Source organism: Muntiacus reevesi, chromosome 5 (genome assembly GCF_963930625.1).
Source record: "Muntiacus reevesi chromosome 5, mMunRee1.1, whole genome shotgun sequence".
In the NCBI taxonomy this organism is placed as follows: domain Eukaryota; kingdom Metazoa; phylum Chordata; class Mammalia; order Artiodactyla; family Cervidae; genus Muntiacus; species Muntiacus reevesi.
Window position 1 is genome coordinate 115,483,600 of NC_089253.1, and position 25,497 is coordinate 115,509,096.

A 25,497-nucleotide genomic window follows, 5' to 3' on the forward strand; every position below is an offset into this window, starting at 1 on the left:
TCATGTCAAGAAACTTAAAACACTAATATCCAAAGATCTCTGGTAATACAATTTGTACTAGACTACCTCTTTAAGTTGTACATGGACTATTTTTGTTCTATCTTTACACAAATTAGTCTTATTAAATTTAATATGGACTTACAGTGGTTTCTGTCCCCCAAAGAAGTCTATTACTGAAAGTCACCTCAAAAAGTGAAGATAACTACGAGAGCTTCATGATATTTAAATGTTTTAATGTATTTCAATTATGATGAATTAGATAATCTCTAAGCCCTCTGCAACAATTTTCTTAAATCTGTGAATCATAAACTGTACACATCTCCACAAGAGAAACAGAAGACATGCCAGACGCTGTTATTTACTATTAACTTCTAGTTATTTTACTGAATAATGAAATTCAAAAGTAAATGACATTTTGTTCGGGGAAGAAAAAAAAACCTTAAATCTTGCTTTACTACAAACTAGAAAATAAAGACATTTAATAAGACACAAAATATTCCAGAAAGAACACCAAACCTTGAAAAAATCTTCAAGCTGTTTACTGTTATAAAGAGCAGGGATGTTGGCAGAGAACTGCAGCAGATCTTCAGCACACTGTCTCCTCTCTTCAATAACAGTTTCATCGAATCGTCCTGGAATTAAATAAGAGTCAACACTGAAGGAAAGAGAGATCAAAGCTGGTTTACAACAGTTGAGGGTCACAATGAGAAAGCAGCAGCAGGCCCACACTGCCTATCTGCTGTGCTCATCATGCAGTCTTCTGAAGTCAAATTTAGTCTCCATAACTGCAATCACTCGTGCTCCCACCAGGGAAGAAAGTAACGTTTCTGATAAAACAGGAGGCCGAGGTGTCAACTAGTCAATAAACAGCACTGTCATAATCTAAAGACTGTCAATACAAAAAACTTACCATTTAAGAAGCTGGCAATTTGAAACTAAAGTTGAAAAGAGAATTATAAAGAACTCAAATAGTTTTCTACAGTAATTTAATACTGCAATTACTCATATAATTTTCCCTTTCCCAGTCTTTTTTGATTTATAAAGGGAGTCGAAGAGAGGAAATTATGAGAACATCTGTATGGCAGTGGGGTCAAACACCTCAGCTTGAAGCAAAAAGCTTTCGAGCCAATTTCCATGTGCGATGCTGTCAGCGTACATAAAGCATGCTTGTGAGAAAACAGAGAACCCGCGCGGCGCAGTGAGCTCTGGTTTACAAGGTGATCGAAAGGTGGTTTTCATAGAAGTTGTTTTAATGATATATACAATTTGAATGCTGATAAGACATTTTCAAATATGAGCATTTTGTACTACTCTCAGATAAGATTACCGGTTGGCATTTGTCACACACCATGTATCATACTGATTGCAGTTTAGGTTTAAAAAACTACAAAATCAAAAGAGTAACACATCCCATACTTGAGTGGCTTTGCAAAATGTTAATGAAAACAGAGGCATAAAGAGATCCACAACTTACTGGAAATAAATCAACTTCTTTGCAGTTATCACAGAGCCGCAAAAGGGAGGATTAAAACAGAGCCCACAGTTGCTTTAGTCAAAGCATTAAATACTGTACATCTGAGAGTACAGAGAGAAAAGAGGTCACTTTTACACTGCCACACTTCTTCCAGCAGCTTACTAAGCACTTAATATAACGATAAAGTAAGGAAATTTGTTTTTTAGCAACTTTTAAAATATCACATCTGTTTTCCACTCACTCAGAAACACAATTAATGATTAAATTTTGGTATGCTAACTAAATTTGTGCCAAATCTCCACTCTCCCTTGTTTATAGGGAAATTTGTTTCAAAATGCTCAACTCTATTGTGAGAGCACAGAATTACAAAAAGAAAAAAAAGATGCTATAAGATAAGAAACATCACACACTCCTAATCCCACATACTTTAAAACCAGCACTTACATGTAGGATCACACTGTATCCCAGCTGACAAGCTTAAGATAATAACTAGGCTTTGTGGAAAATAACTGAGGTTCAAGCTTGTTGATTTTAATCATGACATCACCTTAAAATGGTTAACAGAAAGTGAACAGGTTTTTAAACAGAAATAGAATAGAAATGTATATATATATAACAACAACAATGGGTGTATATATAACAATAGAAATGATTATATATATATGTAACAATAGAAATAGTTACATAGAAGATGAACAGGTTTTTACAAATCTATGAAGTATAAATAAGCAAGGTAGTATGATCACAAAAACGCTAGTCAACCTTAAAAAAAAGAGAAAGACTCCTAGTTATACTACCCAAGGCAAGAATTTGAAACTGAACAATTAAATGCCTCAGCTCAATGTGTCTCAAGTCTAATGAAACGTCTACTTCATAACAACTGAAAGAAATGGTTTGAGAGATAGACCTGGGTTCAAACTACTTGTGCTCTCATTTGGTAGTTACAAAATTTAGGCTGATGACGTCCTAATTTACAAAATGGAGAAAATGAACAATGCACTCAAAATGAATAGTTCCATATCAAGCACATGCATGCCTGCGCAGTCACTCAGTCGTGTCCAACTCTTTGTGACCCCGTGGACTGTAGCCCACCAGGTTCCTCTGTGCATGGGTTTCTCTAGGCAAGAACACTGAAGTGGGTTTCCACGCCCTCCTCATCAAGCACATAGTAAGCTCTTAATAAACCAATCATGGTTTCCTTAAATCTTCAAGTAGTATCATAATGTCCAGTATATAGAACAGGCTAATATACTTTTGTTGACTGTATGAGTAAATAATAAAAACTTAGAAACTCTGTCCACGGAATTTTCCAGACAAGAATACTAGAGTGCGTTGCCATTTCCTTCTCCAGGGGATCCTCCCAACACAGGGATTAAACCCACGTCTCCTATGTCTCCGGCACTGGTAAGCCCATTCTTGACCACTGAGCTACCTGAGAAGCCGGGGGGGGGGGGGAAATAGACTATAATTTCCAGCTTGCCTTGAGGTTACATGTGGACTAAATTCTGGCCAATAATATATAAATGAAATTTCATTTTGCAGCTTACCAGAAATCTCCTTAAGAAATAACTACTATACATCCTCCTTCTCCCCATTCTCCTCTTTCTTCTATTTCCTTTTCCCCTTCCAGGAAGGACCAGGATGTGGGAGGTTAAAAACAAGACAGAACAAGGCAGGAAGGAGCTTGGATTCCTGATCAGTCTGGGGCCACCTTGCCTGAGGCGACATCCAGAGCATATGCCACGAGAGACCAAAACTAATATTATTCATTATGCTAAATCTACTAGTTTCCAGGTCACACTCAACAACTACATTAAATTCTTCCAATGACAAAAAGATGTCTAAAGTGACACTGCTACCTTACCTATCAATAATATTATCTGGAAACAAACTTCTGAGAGCTATAACATGTAGCACAAATTCTCTGGCCTGAAAACAACCTAATTCAATCGTGGGGGAAAAAAAACATTGGCCAAACAGGTTAAAATGACAGCTAAAAATGTCCATTATCCCTTCTTTTGCCTAAATAAGAATTTGAGTATTCATCGGTGCTTATGATTATTGTCCAGCATATTTATCCTTTAAACAAAAAAGCAAACTGTAGTACTTATAAATTTAGTAATAGTAATTGTGTGAGCATCTGTAATCTTAGAACAGAAATCCAGAAAAGGCACACATTATATTATGTTTCAACCTACAAGACCACCTGATACTACCTTTAAATGAACTAACAATTTGTTGAGAAATATAAATGAAAAACTTCCTCATATTTGATGACATCCTAAAAAATGCTAGTTTACTAGTTGAAACAAATACATAAAAATTTGGCAGCTTTAATCCTAGTGTGATCAATGACTCACCTCACCTCCCTATTAAACTAGATTTAAATGCTTAAGTTGTGAGTATATCAACTTCTAAGTAGAATAAACATGTCAAAGGTGTGTTTTTGTTCTATTTCTATTGATCTATGCATTTCTATTCCACTAAACTTGGACAAGCAGAGATGAATTAGAACATTTTTCAGAGTACAACCAAAATTAAAGGCTAATGCATTAAAAGGTTCAATTACACTGAACCCTATCATCAGAACAAATGATGAAAGAACACGTTCACTTCTTTGTTCCTAAGATATTTCAGAAAAACAAAAATAAAAAACAGTATTGGTAGCAAAGACAAAGAGAAGCAGATAAATTTTAATGCAATGACTACTGGCTCTAATACATGTAACAAAGCCACCTAATTTGACAATTAAATTTAAAAGTAGCAAGATTCAACAGTAATTCTAATGGGGGACAACACCCTAGGGGCTACTCTCAAACTGTTAATCTTTTAATATCATCAAAACCTCCCTTGAAAGTCAACAACAATGAGAAATTATAAACAGGTGCTTCTCTTACAGCCTTTAAACTTCCATTAACAGGAATGGAAATTTTATTTTCTTGTGAAAAGTAGAAAAATTATAGGTAATTTATGATAGAAAATGTAAAACAAATTTTTCCTGAGGTTTATTATTCAGTATTATGTACTATATTATTTGTGTGTGGATGTGTATATATTATCTTTAAGTCACTCTACCACCTCCAAATTACTCCACAATGGTTTGCTATTAAAAGTGGCAGAAGGAAAATTAAACCAAAACCTTCTCACAAAGCTGGTAAAGCACTGAAAATAGTCTCTCTCTTTGATTTCTAAGCTGTCTTTGAAATCTTCTCTATTTTTTTTTAAATTATGAAGAACAACTCATGAACGCAGTATTTACAGCTTTTTTAAAATGCAACTGTCAGTAACCAAAAACCAGTTAAACAAACCTAAAGGTTATCCTTGACCAGTAAGAAACTAGCCAGAGAATCTTGGTGCTAATTCCTAACTGTATTAAAAACTCATTCACCAGACAAAAAAGAAGAGAGAGGCCAAGTTCTTAGGTGTGAATTCCCTCTAGTCAACAGCACCAAGAACATACCTCTAGTTAAAGAAGTTAGATTTAAGACTCCTTACAACTAAGAAGAATATATACTCTGGGGAATCCTGGGGCATTTCACTCAGAGGGTGTTAGAAAGGACTTACAGAATTAGAGTTTGTGTTGGGTGCTGGGGAAAGATTCAAAGAAGTGGGGCTTTGTTTGCCCTATCAGGAAGTGGGAGCAATTCTAAGATTCTGTTAATTCTATATACTTCTATGATTCTATGGTTTTAATAAATCTTATTATGAGCCAAGAAGAATGAAGAGAGGCTAAGGCTGTGATTTATAAAAAAAAAAAAAATCTGTCGTCATCATGGTAGCCAGGATGAAGTGAACCTTGATCATTTTTGTGACTTGACAATGTTCATGTTTTAGTCTGTGTTCAGACATGATTACAGAGTGGTCTTGATCCAAAGACACAGAGTGCCCTTGTCTAATGTTCCTATTCTGTGAAACTGCTTATATTCAACAGGGGAACAACACAGCCTAGCTGTGAACGCCAGGCCAACTCTAATAAGAAACACCGAGGTCGAACAGATATGGAGTGTCGGCCAGTTCTTACATCTGTCAGGAGCTGCCTTTCCCATTCTCACAGGAAATCACAATGTGAGGAGAGATGTAACAAGACAAACAAAAAACAGCTTTGTATGATCTCTGTGATTGTTTTCTCAAGATCAAGATTGTGAAATCTACAAACTAATACTCTTTAAAAATGTCAGAACAAAGATCCAGCACAGCCAATAAATAAAGTTATTTTTTAAAACAAAAGCAAAATAATAATTTTTTAAATGTCAAAGTCATGAAAAGACAAAAAAAATGCATAAGGAATAGTCTAAAGAAACGAACCTATAGACATGATCCTGGATGCAAAAAAAAAAAAAAAAATTAAATAATTAGAGAAATCTGAATATTAACTTCAATATTTGACAATGGTATTATATCAGTGTTAAATTTCTTGAGTAATAGGGGAAATATGGAAGGAGGGATGAAATGTCACAAAATCTGCAATGTATTCTCAAGTGGTTCAGGAAAAAAATGATACACACAGACACAGGAAAATGTGGCAAAATGTTCATCAGTGAACTTGAGCCAAAGATATATAACTGTTCACTATATTATCCTTTAGACTTTTCCGTAAATTTTGCAAGTTAGAAAAACTGGAGAAAAATAAAATCAGTTAAGTGTCAGAGTGGTGAGATGTAGAGCCAGGAGGGGAAAACAACTATCCCCAAAGAAAACAGAGAACTTCCTAGAAGAAGAGACAACGAGAGCCCTGAAAGGCTAACCAGAAGAAGCTTCTCGGTGGAGCCAGGCAACACTGACGAAGGCGACAAGGAGAGTGAGGTGCGTTAGGGGAACGGCAGACCAGCGACAGATGAGAGCTAAGAGAGCTGACGTGCGTCAAGCACTGAGCTACTCAGACTACCAGTATGATCCTCATATAATCCCTAACTCCTCAGTAACAACACAGGCTCAGATACTACTCTGTACAAGATCACACCACTAGTAAACAGCGGGGAGAAGATTTGGGCCTAAATCTGATTCCAAAAGGCATGTTCTTTTCACTGAAACACTCGAATAGTAACTACAGATCTGATGGTTCTGTAAATCACAAACAGGACTCTTCTGCAGCTGAGGCTCATGTGCTAAAAATGTGAGAATAGCTAAAAAGATAGATGATTAACCAAAACTTCCCTCTACACAGCCACAGCTGCTGCCTGCAGGGTTCACTGCAACTATAAGTATTACAAATGGGCTGCACCAGTTACTGAAAGAGATAAATTGCTTACTTACTAAAATTAATAAGAAACTTTCTCACTTTAATAATATAAGGATGTGGAGAAAAGTTGAAAATAACCCACAAGCAACAGACAATAATAGCTAAGCATCTCAACCAATCCAGAAGCCATTCCCTTGTACCCAGTGACAAGCTTATCATTTAATTTGCACAAGATCACAAGCTTCTTGGGCGCAATTGATTCCACAGTCCAGAAGGTGTAAGGTAGAGAGCAAAAATATCCCTCTACCCACAACACCACAGGTTGCATAGATTAGGTACATCTTCACACAAATATGTATGTCTATTTAAATACAGATGGGATCTGACTAAACATACTGCTATGCAACATTTGTTTTCTGTATCTTAAAAATAAATCTTGGACATCTTTTCATACCAGTGTATCACAAATAGCTGCAGAGTCCTATAATTGGCTAAATTATGGCACATCCATACAATCATATAGTGAGAACACTCAGTTTTCTCTATTGAAGAACAGGGAGGGACGAACTGAGAGTAGCACTGACACATACACTCAGCCATGGTAAGCCAGAGAGCTAGTGGGAAGCTCATGTACAGTACAGGGGTCAGCTCAGCACCCTGTGATGACCTAGAGGGGGGCCGGGGGTGGGGAGGAGGGAGACCAAGGAGGGGGCATGTGTATACAAATGGCTGCCTCACATCGCTGAACAGTAGAAGCTACCTAAAGCAATCATACTCCAATAAATAAAGGGGAAAAAATGCTGCAAGGACACTCATCTGTATATAGATGTATGTGTTCAGATATGTGTTATGTATTCCCAAAGTGTAGTCCACAGACTGCTGGGGGTCCCCCAAGGGCCTTCAAAGAATCAATAACGTCAAAACCATTTTCATAATAATACCAAGACAGCAGCTGCGTTTTTTACCATGTGGACATCTGCACTAATAATCTAAAAGCAATGGCAGTAAAACTGCTGACCTCTTGGCATGAACCAAGACAATGGCACCAAACTTTACTTATTAGTAATAATCATATTCCTTACACCACTCACATTAAATTTTTTTAATGCCAGTTTTCCATAAGAATGTCCATGATGAAGCAAAAAAATTAACTTTATTATGCTAACGAGTATGATAGGGGAAATTAACAATAACACAATAATAGTGGGAGACTTTAACACCCCACTCACACCTACGGATAGATCAACTACACAGAAAAGTAACAAGGAAACACAAACTTTAAATGACACAATGGACCAGCTAGACCTAATTGATATCTATAGGACACTTCACCCCAAAACAATCAATTTCACCTTTTTCTCAAGTGCACACGGAACCTTCTCCAGAATAGATCACACCCTGAGCCATAAATCTAGCCTTAGTAAATTCAAAAAAATTGAAATAATTCCAGTCATTGGCACAAAGACAGAAATATAGATCAATGGAACAAAATAGAAAGCCCAGAGATAAATCCACATACCTATGGACACCTTATCTTCGACAAAGGAGGCAAGGATATACAATGGAAAAAAGACAACCTCTTTAACAAGTGGTGCTGGGAAAACTGGTCAACCACTTGTAAAAGAATGAAACCAGAACACTTTCTAACACCATACCAAAAATAAACTCAAAATGGATTAAAAATCTAAACGTTAGACCAGAAACTATAAATCTCCTAGAGGAGAACATAAGCAAAACACTCTCCGACATAAACCACAGCAGGATCCTCTATGACCCACCTCCCAGAATATTGGAAATAAAAGCAAAAATAAACAAATGGGACCTAATGAAACTTAAAAGATTTTGCACAACAAAGGAAACTATAAGCAAGGTGAAAGGACAGCCCTCAGAATGGGAGAAAATAATAGCAAATGAAGAAACAGACAAAGGATTAATCTCAAAAATATACAAGCAACTCCTGCAGCTCAATATCAGAAAAATCAATGACCCAATCAAAAAATGGGCCAAAGATCTAAACAGACATTTCTCCAAAGAAGACATACAGATGGCTAACAAACACATGAAATGATGCTCAACATCACTCATTATCAGAGAAATGCAAATCAAAACCACAATGAGGTACCATTACACACCAGTCAGGATGGCTGCTATCCAAAAGTCTACAAGCAATAAATGCTGGAGAGGGTGTGGAGAAAAGGGAACCCTCTTATACTGTTGGTGGGAATACAAACTAGTACAGCCACTATGGAGAACACTGTGGAGATTCCTTAAAAAACTGGAAATAGAACTGCCATATGACCCAGCAATCCCACTCCTGGGCATACACACCGAGGAAAGAAACACGTATACCCCAATGTTCATCACAGAACTGTTCATAATAGCCAGGACATGGAAGCAACCTAGATGCCCATCAGCAGATGAATGGATAAGAAAGCTGTGGTACATATACACAATGGAATATTACTCAGTCATTAAAAAGAATACATTTGAATCAGTTCTAATGAGATGGATAAAACTGGAGCCCATTATACAGAGTGAAGTAAGCTAGAAAGATAAAGACCAATACAGTATACTAACGCATATATATGGAATTTAGAAAGATAGTAACAATAACCCTATATGCAAGACAGAAAAAGAGACACAGATGTATAGAACAGACTTTTGGACTCTATGAGAGAAGATAAGGGTGAGATGACCTGAGAGAACAGCATCAAAACATGTATATTATCAAGTGTGAAACAGATCGCCAGTCCAGTTTGGATGCATGAGACAAGTGCTCAGGGCTGGTGCACTGGGACGAGCCAGAGGGATGGGATGGGGAGGGAGGTGGGAGGGGGGTTCAGGATGGGGAACACATGTAAATCCATGGCTGATTCATATCAATGTATGGCAAAAACCACTACAGTATTGTAAAGTAATAAGTCTCCAACTAATAAAAATAAATGGAAAAAAAATTAACTTTATTAAAACTCAATCCTTGAGACCATTTTTTTTTTAAGTCTGTGGGTAAAAAAAATATATAACTACTACAATTTAGGTATCTAACAGATATTTTCTCAAAAGTAAACAAAGTGAGCCTAACACTTCAAAGAAAACAACCAATGGCATCATTTTCAGTGAAGAAATACAAGCTGTCAATTCACTATAAGCTTGACAGCTTCCTAATACTTTTAAAAATTTCCTTTAGACATCTGTGATGATAGTTAACATTTTTGGATACTATATGATGAAAATGGACAACATCTGCAAAATCTGCATAACTCTGGGAACCAATACTTGTCAAATGATCAATGCATGTCACAAGCTCACACATAAGTAAAACATACATTCAAATCTAAGACAGACGAATGGATCTTAATATAACAAAGGACCAAAGGTTCATTGATTGTCAGATTCCATAATGTAACTAAGCCTTTAAGAAATTACTGCTAAAAAAAAAAAATAAATAAAAAAAAAAATAAAAAATAAATAAATAAATAAAAAAAAAAAAAAAAAAAAGAAATTACTGCTGTCTACCCAGCCATAGAAAAGAATAAAATTTTCCCATATGTAACAACACAGATGGACCTGAAAGGTATCATGCTTACTGAAATTAGTCAGACAGAGGAAGACAAATATTGTATATTTTCACTTATTTGTAGAATCTAAAAAATAAACAAATGAGTATAACAAAACAGAAACAGATTCACAGATATAAAGAACAAACTAGTGGTTACCAACAGAGAAAAGGGCGAGGGGAGGGACAATATAGTGGTAGAGGATTAAGAGGTACCAACTACAAGGCATGAAATAAATATGACACCAGGATGCAATGCACAGCACAAAAAATACAGCCACTAACACATATATATGGAATTTAGAAAGATGGTAACGATAACCCTATATGCAAAACAGAAAAAGAGACACAGATGTACAGAACAGAATTTTGGACTCTGTGGGAGAAGGCGAGGGTGGGATGATCTGAGAGAACAGCATCGAAACATGTACACTATCTAGGGTGAAACAGATCACCAGGCCAGGCTGGATGCATGAGACAAGTGCTCGGGCCTGGTGCACTGGGAAGACCCAGAGGAATCGGGTGGAGAAGAAGGTGGGAGGGGGGATCGGGATGGGGAATACGTGTAAATTCATGGCTGATTCATGTCAATGTATGACAAAAACCACTACAATACTGTAAAGTAACTAGCCTCCAACTAATAAAAATAAATGAAAAAAAATACAGCCAACATTTTATAATAACTTCAAATACAGTATAATCTATAAAAATATCAAATCACCATGTTGTACACCTAAACTAACATAATATTGTAAATCAGCTATACTTCAATAACAAAAAAGAAGGAATTTACCACTATCAAGCTTCGATAAAAGAAGAGTATCTTCAACCAACTGAAAAGCTGTTAAAATACTCCTCCCTTTTTCAACATCATCTGTGTGACCCTAAATTTTCTTCCTATCAGTCAGTTCAGTTCAGTCACTCAGTCGTGTCTGACTCTTTCTGACCCCATGAACCACAGCACACCAGGACTCCCTGTCCATCACCAACTCCCGGAGTCCACCCAAACCCATGTCCATAGAGTCGGTGATGCCATCCAACCATCTCATCCTCTGTCGTCCCCTTCTCCTCTTGCCCTCAATCTTTCCCAGTATCAGGGTCTTTTCCAATGAGTCAGTTCTTCGCATCAGGTGGCCAAAGTATGGGAGCTTCAGCTTCAACATCAGTCCTTCCAATGAACACCCAGGACTGATCTCCTTTAGGATGGACTGGTTAGATCTCCTTGCAGTCCAAGGTACTCTCAAGAGCTTCTCCAACACAACAGTTCAAAAGCATCAATTCTTCTGTGCTCAGCTCTCTTTATAATCCAACTCTCACATCCATACATGACCACTGGAAAATCCAGAGCCTTGACTCAGACCAGTTCAGTTCAATTCAGTCGCTCAGTCATGTCCGACCTTTGCAACCCCATGAATTGCAGCACGCCAGGCCTCCCTGTCCATCACCAACTCCCAGAGTCTACCCAAACCCATGTCCATTGAGTCGATGATGCCATCCAGCCGTCTCATCCTGTTGTCCCCTTCTCCTCCTGCCCCCAATCCTTCCCAGCATTAGGGTCAACTCTTCGCATGAGGTAGCCTTCACTAGACGGACCTTTGTTGGCAAAGGAATGTCTCTGCTTTTTAATATGCTGTCTAGGTTGGTCATAACTTTCCTTCCAAGGAGTAAGTGTCTTAATTTTACTGCTGCAATCACCATCTGCAGTGATTCTGGAGCCCAAAAAAAATAAAGTCAGCCACTGTTTCCCCATCTATCTGCCATGAAGTGATGGGACCAGATGCCATGATCTGAGTTTTCTAAATGTTGAGCTTTAAGTGAACTTTTTCACTCTCCTCTTTCACTTGCATCAAGATGCTCTTTAGTTCTTCTTCACTTTCTGCCATAATGGTGGTGTCTTCTGCATATCTGAGGTTATTGATATTTCTCCCAGCAATCTTGATTCCAGCATATACTTCATCACATTTCACCACAGATTGGATCCAGAAGTAGATATGAGAATTAGGTATTTTTCTTTTAATCCAGGTATTGAAGATTCATATAAGCAAACTAATACTACTCTAATTTTTTTGGAAAAATCATTTTTCATAAAAACTCACGTTACATTTTTATTTTTAACTAAGTACAAAAATATTTTTAAATTTCTAGTGTGATAAATATTAATAGCTACAACCACATAAACAATAGTTTTTCAAGCTTCATTAATTTTTAAGAGTGTAAAGGAGAATTCTGAAGCCAAAACATCTAATAATCAATAATTATCTCCCTGTAGACAAGAGAATAGATGTGTAGTAAAATTTACCAAAAAACAGGAAAAGGTATATTCCAAATTGTCCTCCCCAAACTATGCAAATTTCTACTCTTCCTGTATCTATTTCCCCATATTATAATCAAACTTTTAAATTTCTACCATGAGACTGACTTTTAATGGTAACATTGTCTGTAACTAGTCCAGCTCTTAAACCTTAACTCATTAATTCTTTCTGTATTTTTCAAGTATATATATGGTTAGGCAAGGTGCTACATGCTGAAGATACATCTGTAAATAAGAACAAAGCAGTCTCTAAATAACACAGCTCAGGAAAGGCGGAGGAAAAGACAGGTACAATACGAGAGAAGTTTCTTTTCTTTTAGAATACAAAAACAAAAATTTGTTGGTGTGGCTCTAAAAGTGTGATTCTCAAAACTCCTCAGATTATTCGATTTTTTACATTACTTGCACCTTCATAATAAAAGTAGAGAAGCACAAGACTTAAAAACTTGACCAGATGAAAGCCACATCCGAAAGCACTTCTGGATCAGGATGCTTGCTTCAACTATGAGACTCTAAATTTCTGAGAAGGCAGAGGTTGAATCACTGTATACACAGTACCCATTTCTAAAATGTTTCTTGAATTAAATGTGCTCATAAAACCCCAGATAATTAAGGGTTAAGCTGAAATTAATCAGAGAAGACTCTAGTAATAGAGTCTTAACATTCACCGCATGTAACCAGGTACAACTTGACAACCTTAAACAGGACAGGTGTCATGAAAAAAGGGAAGGAACCATAGAGTTTGGATAGTAACTATGAACAGAAAGCAAGAGAAATGTGGAAGTATAGACTCAAAGACCAAAAGCAAGAACTCAGAGGTTAACAGCCTACGATAACCAGAGTTCGTGGATCCCCGAACGCTGAGTACAAGAACGTAATGAATAAATGGAACCATCAGAATTAATGGTTCTACGGCTACTGACCAGTTGCCTACTTCCCTCAATTGTTTTTTTATCTTTCTAATTATGCATCCAAGATACTTCTTGCTACTACTTATATTTTGAAATGTCAGCATATATCATAAGTTGTTAATATTTAGCATTTATTAAAATTAAAGAATTGTAGCAAGAAGCTTTCAATGACCTCTTTATTCTGGCATAAATGTCACTGATGCTGCTATACTATATAAGATTCTCTGCATCTTGCGCCCAAATCTCAAGGAGTTGTGAAAACCTGCTGAACATCCTGAGGAAGCAGGTGTCAAGCTCAGGAGTACCGTGATCCTGCAATCAAATCAGAATGAAGAAATCCCTGTGCCACGAGAACTCTGAGCCCACGGAGACAGGCTAACATCAGATTACCCAGAATTCTTCTAAAATCAAAGACAGACAGCAGGGTTCAGTCAACAGATCAAAATCACAAAGTGACTGGAACAGGAAAAATTTAATATAAAGAATTATTAACCATGACAATGAAAAAACAGAAACTCTAAAGTGAAAAGAGAATCTTAACGAATGCCCCGGGGAAACCAAGAAAGAAAAAACTCGGAAGGGGGAAGCCCTCCCAACGGCTCGATCTCAGATCCTCTTGGAAAAGGTATGCTTATAGACACTGGATTGGGAGACATTTGCTGGGCTCCCCGGACTGGTCCACAGTCGCCAGGAGAGACCCCCTCCAGACTTCAGAAGGGACAGGGCTGGCAGGTGGGCAACAAGAGAGTCACAGTGCTGGGAGCCCACGAATAAAGCAAGGTCGTGCAAGGCCTGGGGAACACAGTGTCAGGGTCAGGAAGGCCGCAAGAAATGACCTTCTGAGGTAAGAAAGGCAGGCCGTGGCTGTCAGACTGGCATGCAGAAGGGGGGAGCATCAAGAATCTGCTCGCCTGCAGGGCAACGAGGCCTGAGGTCTAGTGTCCTGTCGGAGGGGTACAGGGTGCTAGCGGGCTGCAGCTGAGGGGCAGGTACACACAGTGAGACAGCGTGAAGCCCACTCTCCAGCAGGCCTGAGGGACCAGGGAGTGCCTAGCTAGACGGCCATCGGCTGGCTAACTGCGGCCACAAGCTCATCAGGAGCCTGGGCTCCAGGTGTATGACTGAGGCAGGTGCTTCTGGCAACAGCGCAGCAAACACAATCCACAGCAGACTGCAAAGGGGGGGAAAAGACCCGACCCTCCCAGAGCGCCCCTCCAGTGTCCCCTCCAGTTGAGCATGCAGTTAAGTGAGGCTTAACTGCAATACTCACTGTAAAGGGAAACACTTAAGGAGTCCAGCCTATTAATGTGGAACGGGATATGAAAGAAGGACCTGAAGGGAATTGCCTGGAGGTCCAGTGGAACTAAAATGGGGGAACTAAATCCCACAAGCCGCACAGTGAGGCCAATTAAAAAAAAAAAAAAGAAATGGACCTGAAGCTAAGAGGCAATAAATGGATAATGGATAATTGGCATGGCTTCCTAGAACCAAGAAGAACCAATGTAAGAGCCCCTGGAATTCCAAGATGACCTTGCAAGGCAGCATCTCCCCAATGCTGATGAGAAATACAGGTAGCATCAGAACATACTCTATACAGCCATTATACAAAAATCAATATGGTATAGAAACAAGAATTAACCTAAGAATAGACAAATAAATGCCACAAAAGAAAAAACCCTTAATTAATGGAAATGTTTAAAAAAGTATAACAAAGATTTCATTAGGAAAAACACAAATTATTTAACAAGTGATCTGACAACAGATATCTAACCATCTGAAAGAAAGGTAAAATGGAGTATCATCTGATATCCATTCAAATGTAAATTCCACACCAATATTAAAAAGAATTTTTTAAGCTATAAAAATCATCTTACAAGCAAATGTAGGTATGGGACGACCTTTCTCATCAGGACCAAAACCATAAAATCTTGGCACGGAGGTTAGTGGAGGAGCATTCAGGAATAAAACTGAACATATAAAAATTTGTTTGGCAAAAGCTATCATAAACAACTCTGAAATAAGCACATGTAGGTGTGTGTATATGTATATGTGCAGATTTGTATATGAATGGAAGTGTGTACAATGTATGCACTGTAATATGTATGTACATAAACGCACCGTTTCCCAACTACAGCAGCTGAAAGAGCCTTGAAACAGGCTGCAGGAGCCTGTCTACCGCCCAGATGGTGAGCTTATCTACTGGCCAGATAGAGGATCCTGCGGCAGCCAGAGTCCAGCCAAAAAGCGGAATCCACAAAGCAGTTTGAAGAGGGAGAGTCTTATAAAGAATCATTAACTATTTACACAGGATTAACTACTAAGAAGGAATAAGAGAGAAAAGAGACGTGTAAGGGATATCCTAGGATGGAAGGAAAGAACCGAAGGCAGTCCTAGTTCGGGGGCCTGCTCCCCAAGGCTGGATTCGGGGCTCCTGGAGACAGTGTGGCCGCAGCAGACTGGGCGACAGAGTAAGCTGGGCTGCCCCAGCCACTTGCTCCAGAGTAGGAGGGCCAAAGGCACTGGGCAAGGAACTGCAGGCTGGGACTGCCAAACAGGAAACGCTGCTGTGGTGTCAGCAGGCCACACGTGGAAGGAGGGGAGCCCCAGACCGGAACCAGCAACAAAGCCTGCTAGAGGGTGAGGAGCACTGGGAAGCCCACACACGTCCACGCAGGGGCAACACAGAACACGCAGGAACAGAAGGACATCTCCCACAGCGGCCCTCCAACACCTCCACGGACTAAGTTTATACATGCCAGCTGGAAAAGTAGGTCCAATGACAGAAAAAAAAAGGTGGATTTGGAGCTTATTTTATGCAAAAAATTGATAACTAACATAGTTTCTAAAAACACTCCCCACAAAAGGCAACCAGGGCTCTGTGAAGAGATGGCTGATTCCAAGGCTGCAGCATATAAACTCACAGATGAGCACTGAATGTCTTGCTATGCTTAAAAGTAATAAGTGCTTTAAAAAAACAACAACTAAAACATTTGATGGGGAAAAGTTTCAAGGACAGAGAAGCCAAAGTAAAAGGGGCCCTACCGGTCAAAGCTAGGACAATTTGGGCATCTAGTTCCCTGAAAGAAAGTGCAGAAGTAAAAGTCGCTCAGCTGTGTCCAACTCTCTGTGACCCCATGGACTGTAGCCTTCCAGGTTCCTCTGTCCACGGGATTTTCCAGGCAAGAACACTGGAGCGCTTCTCCAGGGGATCTTCCCGACCCAGGGATAGAACCCAGATCTCCTGCATTGCAGACAGACTCTTAATCATCTGAGCTACCAGGGAGGCTTAATGAATTCTGAATTCTAAACTATTAGGGAGTAAAAATTAGGTATATGAGTCCAAATAAATAATGGATAGGTGGGTAAATACACAAATAGACACAATACACAAACATGCAGATATACAGATAGAGAACGCAGATTCAGGTAAAAAGAACAGTTACAAAGACACACAAACAAAGAGATAAGGGAGGATAATCACTAAGGTGGAAGCAGTGCTGGAACTGAAGAATCATTATTACGAAGCCATGATGTAAACACTGGTTTGTGCAAGAATCTATGGATGTTAAATCTAAGGGCAATTTTGTAAAAGAGCTGAATATATTCACGATCTTAAAAGTTTTGAAAGAAAGAAAGGAAGACAGGGATGGAGAGATAGAGGAAAGGAGGAACTCAAATATAAGTAATAGTCTCATAAATGGCCCCAAAGATACCAGGTCCTAATTCCTGGAACTTGTAAATGATACTTTATTCGAAGAGTGTGTGCAGATGTGATTAAGGACCTTGAGAGGCAGAGATTACCCTGGATTATCAGGATGGGCACTATTGCCATCACAGACGTCTTATAAGAGAGGGGCAGAGAGAGATTTCACACAGAGAAGGCAGTAGGGTGTTGAAGTAGACAGAGGTTTGAAGATGAGGGCCTTGAAGACTGAAGTGATGCTGGCACAAGTCAAGGAATACACCCAGTCACCAAAAACGGAAAGAGGCAAGGAATGTATTCTTCCCTAGAAGCTCTAGGCTCTGCTAACACCTTGCTTTCTGCCCAACGATATTTATTTCAGACTTCAGGCCTCCAAACTATAAAAAAAATAATAAAGCTCTATTGTTTTAAGCCGTCACAAAAACAATCCTTCCTCTAATTTCTCTCTCACGTTTTACTCAAAGAAGCAAGAAGAAACCACACCAAACTTATTAAACACTCCGGCTGGAAATCTCCCTAGCAGCACTACCCTCTTCCTTTGGTACCTTTCCTACTTTCCACACCACCGTCCGCAACCAAGTTGCTAAACATCCTACAACTACGTAAGAAGGACCCACTCCCTTCCTCTAACTTCCAGTAACATTTACCTCATTTTCCTGCAAACCTTCACCTGCAGTCTTATCAAAGACCATGCGGCTTCTATACACAGCTTCCTCAAGACACTGTAGGCCCTCACAGTCGCCTCAAAGCCCATGGCTCATTCCAAAGCCACTGTCCACATGTTTGGGTTTTGTGATAACAGCACTCCAACTTCCAGGTTAAAAAAACAAAAAAAAAAATTAAGTACTTATTGCAGTGTAAAAAATTATCCCAAAACTTAGTAGCTTACAATAACAAACATTACTATCTCACACAGCCTCTGATGCTCAGGAATCCAAAGAGGCTAGGCAGGATGGTTCCAGCTCTGTGTCTCTCATGAGGCTGCAGCCAAGCTGTCAGCCAGCGCTGCAGTCATCTCAAAGGTCTACTGGGACAGGAGAAATCTGCACCTAAATTCATCCACATGATCGCACCAGGTTTCAGATGGCTGCTGGGTGTTGATCGTGGCCTCTGTTTCTTTCAGTGTGGGCCTCATCGTAGGCTGTGTGTGTCCTTACAGTATGAAAGCTGGTAATCTTCAGAGCAAGTAATGAGAGAGAGAAAGAGAGAGAGAATACCCCCAAGAGAGAAGATACAGCTTTTATAACCTAACCTCAGAAATGACACATTGCCACTTTTCTTTACACTGATGGTCACACAGACGAATCCCTGGGAATAGAATACACAAATGTGTAACCAGCAGGAGAGAAGGATTACATATGGCCATCTTGGAGATGGTCTATCACAAAAGGCATGGTCCAAATATTTAGCAAACTAGCGCAGAGTGTGAATTTGATTTACTGATGTAGTATAAGGAAAAAGGATTCCATTAAAACTATACTGTCATAACATGTATATGTAAGCTGAGCCCCACTGCTGTTTACCTGAAACTATCACAACGTTGCTAATCAATTAAACTGCAATACAAAATAAAAAGTTTTAAAAAACCTACACTGTCACAGTAGTCATCACAATTAAACTTAACAAAATATAATTGTTACCTGTTTAATGAACAATATTTACAGTCATAATGATACTAATATTACAGATGAAGTTGATTAAAAAGTTCAGATTTGAAAATCATTCTACAGATTAAGCATGGAATCTTAATTATGATTACTGAACAAAATGTAAATATTACCACCTTTGAGAAAGTTAAAATAAGCATAAAAGTTTCAAAAGCTAAGTGGTAAAAGGAGCTATTGAGGTAAGAGAGGACAAATACACTCTTAGATTCATCTTACAGAGACAAATGGTATTGTCCACAGTTATGGAACAAAGAAATAGAGACGTGGTCAACAGAAGAACCAAAAATATTATGCAATAATACAGGGGGACGGGTAAGTCCAATTCTTACCTACCAGAGTAAAAAGTAAATAGACACGTCATAAACTGTTATACCAAAGGGAAAAAACTGTATAAATTTACTATTATAGATACAGAATACATGCTCAAGAAATAAAAAGTAAAAAAGATAAAAGCCAGTTTTCTCAGGAAGCAAAATTGGGAAGAAGATGCACAGAGCAGAAAATTATAGTGCTTTTTTTTTTTTTTTGGAGGGATATAACCATTTGAACATTGGTTTATAACAAGTTTCTCATGTATAACATTATAATTCTATTTTTGTATACACCACAGCATCCTCACAATCAAAGTCTAGTTTTCATCCATCACCATGCATTTGACCCCCTTTAACCATTTTGCCCTATCCCCACTACTCTTCCCCCTGATAACTACCGATCTGTATCTACGTGTCTGTTTTTGTTCTGTTTCATTTCGCTTAGATTTCACATCAGTGAAATCATACGGTATTTGTCTTTGTCCATTTGACTTATTTCACTTAACATAATACCCTCTAGGTCCATTCATGTTGTTGTAGACGGCAAGATTTCACTGTTTCTTACGACTTAGTAGTATTTCATTGCATATATATATATACACACACACATATATATATATATAAACATCTTTATCCATCCATCAGTGGTATTTAGACTGCTTCCTTAGGTTACATATTATAAATAATGTTGCAATAAACATAGATCTGCATCAGTCAGTCAGTCAGTTCAGTCACTCAGTCGTGTCCGACTCTTTGCGACCCCATGAATCGCAGCACGCAAGGCCTCCCTGCCCATCACCAACTCCTGGAGTTCACTCAAACCCATGTCCATAGGGTCGGTGATGCCACCCAACCATCTCATCCTCTGTCATCCCCTTCTCCTCCTGCCCCAAATCCGTCCCAGTATTAGGGTTTTTTCCAATGAGTCAGCTCTTCGCATGAGGTGGCCAAAGTATTGGAGTTTCAGCTTCAGCATCAGTCCTTCCAATCAACACCCAGGACTGATCTCCTTTAGGACGGACTGGTTGGATCTCCTTGCAGTCCAAGGGACTCTCAAGAGTCTTCTCCAACACCACAGTTCAAAAGCCATCAATTTTTCGATGCTCAGCTTTCTTCACAGTTCAACTCTCACATCCACACATCACCACTGGAAAAACCATAGCCTTGACCAAATGGACTTTTGTTGGCAAAGTAATGTCTCTGCTTTTTAATATGCTATCTAGGTTGGTAATAACTTTCCTTCCAAGGAGTAAGCGTCTTTTAATTTCATGGCTGCAATCACCATCTGCACTGATTTTGGAGCCCAAAAAATTAAAGTCTGACACTGTTTCCACTGTCTCCCCATCTATTTACCATGAGGTGATGGGACCAGATGCCATGATCTTAGTTTTCTGAATGTTAAGCTTTAAGCCAACATTTTCACTCTCCTCTTTCACTTTCATCAAGAGGCTTTTTAGTTCATCTTCACTTTCTGCCATAAGGCATACATCTTTTCAAATTACTGTTTTCACATTCTTCAGAATACCCAGAAGTGAAATAAAGGGATCACATGGTATTTCTATTCATTTTCTGAGGAATCTCCATACTGTTTTCCATAGTGGCTGCACTAATTTACATTCCCACTCCCAGTGTATGAGGGTTCCTTTCTCTTCACGTCCTGTCCAACACTTCTGATAATCAGCATTCTAAGGAGCATGTTCAGTTCAGTTCAGTCGCTCAGTCGTGTTCAATTCTTTGCGACCCCATGAATCGCAGCACACCAGGCCTCCCTGTCCATCACCAACTCCCGGAGTTTACTCAAACTCATGTCCATCGGGTTGGTGATGCCATCCAACCATCTCATCCTCTGTCGTCCCCTTCTCCTCCTGCCCCCAATCCCTCCCAGCATCAGGGTGTTTTCCAATGAGTCAACTCTTCGCATGAGGTGGCCAAAGTATTGGAGTTTCAGCTTCAGCATCAGTCCTTCCAATGAACACCCAGGACTGATCTCCCCTAGGATGGACTGGTTGGATCTCTTTGCAGTCCAAGGGACTCCCAAGAGTCTTCTCCAACACCACAGTTCAAAAGCATGAGGGAATATCTAACTGTGACTCTGATTTGCATTTCCCTAAGAGTGATGTTGAATGTCTTTCATGTGCCTGTTGAACATCTGTATGTACTCTTTAAGATTTATTCAGACTCTCTGCCCATTTTTCAATCAGGCTGTTTGGTTTTTTGGTGTTGAATTACAGGAGTTCTTCATATATTCCAAACATTAGCCCTTAACAGGTATAATTTGCAAGTGCCTCTCCCACTCAGTAAGCCGTCTTCACTTTGTGAGTGGTTTCATTTGCTGTGCTGATGCGTTTAGTTTGATGTCATCCCACTTGCCTCGGCTTTTATTTCCTTTGCCTGAGGAGACATACCCAAAAACATTACTGCTAAGACTAATATCAAAGAGTGTACAGCCTGTTTTCTTCTAGGGACTTTATGCTTTCAGATCTCATAGTCATATCCTTTATACATTTTGAGTTAATTTTTGTGCATGGCGTAAGACAGCGTTCCAGTTTATTCTTTTGCACACAGTTGTTCAGTTTTCCCGACACTAATGGAGAGACTTTCTTTCTCCATGGTATATTCTTAGCTATCCATATATATGTGTGGGTTTATTTCTGGGCTCTCAATTCTGCTCCATTGATCTCTATGTCTGTTTTCTGCCAATAACATGCTATTTTGATGAGTACAGCTTTGTGCATGCATGCTAAGTCACTTCAGTTGTATCTGACTCTTTGTGACCCAATGGACTGTAGCCCACCAGGCTCCTCTGTCCATGGGATTCTCCAAGTAAGAATACTGGAGTGGGTTGCCATTTCCTCCTCCAGGGAGCTTTTCAGTATAATTTGAAATTAGGGAGTGTGATACCTCCAGGTTTGTTCATTTTCCTCAGGATTACTTCAGGTATTCCAGATCTTTTGTGATTCCATACAAATTTTATGATTTTTGTTCAATTTCTATGAAATCTGTTGTTGGGATTTTGACAGGGATTGAATCTGTAGATAGCTTTAGGTAATATAGGTATTTTAACAATGTTAATTCTTCCAATCCATGAACATGGGATATCTTTCCATTGCTTTGTGTTTTCTTCAATTTCCTTCAACAATGCTTTACAGTTTTCAGAGTACAAGTCTCCACCTCCATGGTTAAGTTTATTCCAGAGTACCTTATTCTTTTTGCTGTGATTGTAAATGGGATTGTTTTAATTTCTCTTTCTGCTAGTTCTTATTAGGGTATACAAATGCAACAGTTTTGTATTTTGATTTCATATCCTGTAACTTCACTATATTCATTTATTATTTCTAATAGATTTTTGGTGAAATGTTTATAGAGCTTTCTATATATAAAATCACATCATCTGCAAATAGTGACAGTTTTACTTCTTCCTCTCCAATTTAGACGTCTTTTCTTTTTCTTGCCTGAGAGGTCTGGCTAGGACTTCCAATACCATGTTGAATAAGAGTGGGCATCCTGATCTCACTGATAAAAGCACAGCTTTCAGTTTTTCACCGGTCAGTATGATGTTAGCTATCAGTTTGTCATATATGGCCTTATCATGTTTAGGTATGTTCCTTCTATAATAATTTTATTTTATTCAAAGTTTATCACAAATAGATGCTGGTTTTTGTTTTTTTTTTTTTTTTACAGTATGATACTGATTTTGTTTTTGTTTTTTTTTAGACTTTTTTTTTTTTTTTCCCCCAGTGGGTTTTGTCATACATTGATATGAATCAGCCATAGAGTTACACGTATTCCCCATCCTGATCCCCCCTCCCACCTCCCTCTCCACCCGATTCCTCTGGGTCTTCCCAGCCCACCAGGCCCGAGCACTTGACTCATGCATCCCACCTGGGCTGGTGATCTGTTTCGCCATAGATAATATACATGCTGTTCTTTCGAAACATCCCACCCTCACCTTCTCCCACAGAGTTCAAAATTCTGTTCTGTACTTCTGTGTCTCTTTTTCTGTTTTGCTGCATATAGGGTTATCGTTACCATCTTTCTAAATTCCATATATATGTGTTAGTATACTGTAATGTTCTTTATCTTTCTGGCTTACTTTACTCTGTATAATGGGCTCCAGTTTCATCCATCTCATTAGAACTGATTCAAATGAATTCTTTTTAACGGCTGAGTAATATTCCATGGTGTATATGTACCACAGCTTCCTTATCCATTCATCTGCTGATGGGCATCTAGGTTGCTTCCATGTCCTGGCTATTATAAACAGTGTAAAATCTGTCAAATGTTTCTTCTGCATCTATTGAAATAATCATATGATTTTTATCTTCCATTTTATTAATGTGGTGTAGAACATTAATAGATTTGCAGATACTGAATCATCCTTGTATCCCTGGAATGAATGCCACTTCATCGTTATGATCCTTTTAGTGTATTGTATTCAATTTGCTTAATATTTTGTTGAAGACTTTTGCATCTATGCTCATCAGAGATATTGGCCTGTAATTTTATTTTCTGCATGTTATCTTCACCTGGTTTTCGTATCAAGGTAATGATGGCCTTGTAAAACGTGTTAAGAAGCACTCCCATCTCAATTGTTTGGAAGGGCTTCAGAAGAACAGGTATTAAATCTTCTTTGAAAGTTTCACAGAATTCACTGCTGAAGTCATGGGGTCCTGGACTTATGTTTTGGGGAGGCTGCTTTTTTTCATTAGTCTCAATCTCTTTACCAGTGATCAATCTATTCAGATTTTATACTTCTTCATGTTTCAGACTTGAAAGGTTGAATGATTCTTAGAATTTATTCAGTTCTTATAGACAGCCCAAATTGGTGGTATATTCATTCATAGTAGTCTCTTCTAATCCTTTGTATTTCTGTAGTATTCATTGTAACTTCACCTCTTTCATTTCTGATTTTATTTGAGCCTTCTCTTTTTTCTTAGTGAGTCTAGCGTAAGGTCTGTCAATTTTGTTTTCCTTTTCAAAGAACCAGCTCTTAGTTTCACTGATCTTTTCTACTGTCTTTTAAATCTTTATTTCATTTACTTCCACTCTGACTTTTATGCCCTTCCTTCAACTGACTATATACTTCATTTGTTCCTTTTTCTAGTTCCTTTAGTTTAAGGTTAGATTACTAGAGATTTTCTAGTCACTTAAAGAAGGCCTATACTGCTACATACTTCTGTGCTTTTGCCGCATTCCATGGATTTTGGTATGTTGTATTTCCATTTTCATTTGTCTTCATGCATTTTTTCTCTTTTGATTTCTTCATTGACCAATAGTTGTTCAGTCTCCACATACTTAACTTTCCAGCTTTCTTCCTATAGTTTGATCTTTAAAAAAAAAAAATTGTTTGCCTGTGTCAGGTCTTAGTGCAGCCTGTGGGATCTTTTCACTGCAGTGCAGCAGTTGCAACATGCAGGCTCTCTGCTTGTGGTGCCGGGGTTAACTGTCCCACGGCACGTGGCCTCTTAGTTCACCAACCAGAAACTGAACTCACATCCCCTGCATTAGAAGACGGATTCTTAACCACTAGACTACCAGGGAAGCTCCTGGCCAATTTTCTTAAAGAGACTTAACTTGGATCCCAACAACATAGACTCTATCCTTGAAAACAATTCATGCACACTTGAGAAAAATGTGTATTCTGTTGCTTTTGAATAGAATATTCTGCATACACCTGTAAGAATGGTCTAATGTTTCATTTAAAGTCAATGTTTCCTTGTTGACTTTCTGTCTAGATCTATCCATTGATGTAAGTGGGATGTTCAAGTCCCCTACTATTATTGGGTTGCTGTCAATCTCTCCCTTTAGGACTGCTAATAATTGTTTTATATATTTTGGTACTATGTCAGATGTATATATGTGTATTAATGAGTCAAGTCTTCTTAATGGACTGTCCCCTTTACCACTATATAACATCCATTTTTGCCTCCTGTAATGTTTTTGGCTTTAAGCCTATTTTTGTCTAATATAAGTATGACTACACATGCTTTCTTCTGGCTGACAACTGCCTGGAGTATCACCTTTCATCCCTTCACAATGAGCTTTTATTTGTCTTTAGAGTTTAGCTGAGTATCCTAGAAGCAACAAATAGTTTTTAATCCATCTGGTCATTCTGTTTCTTTTGAGTGTATTCAATCTATTTACTTCTGGGGTGATTACTGACATTCAAAGACTTAGTATTGCCATTTGTTTATCATTTTCTGGTTGCTCCATATTTTTTTGTGTTTCTACCGTTTTTTCTTCTTTTTTTTTTTTTTTTTTAGCTGTTACAAGTAAAGCTGCTGTGTATAACTGTGAGATAGGTTTTGTCTGGACACTTTTTCAAAGCTGTTTTCTAAGTGCTAGACGTGTAGTGTTCAGGTCACAGGTGAGCTTTGTTTAGCTG

General features: G+C 38.5%; 1 protein-coding gene across 3 annotated transcripts in view; it reads right to left on the bottom strand.

The window, feature by feature from the left end:
• RPS6KC1 (ribosomal protein S6 kinase C1) overlaps positions 1-25,497 on the bottom strand; it is a 195,389-nt gene that overhangs the window by 144,508 nt on the left and 25,384 nt on the right. For all 3 annotated transcript variants that reach the window (XM_065936225.1, XM_065936224.1, XM_065936223.1), the window contains exon 4: positions 517-632. In XM_065936225.1, coding sequence (XP_065792297.1) covers positions 517-632 — 116 coding nt within the window. The remainder of the gene's footprint in view (positions 1-516; positions 633-25,497) is intronic.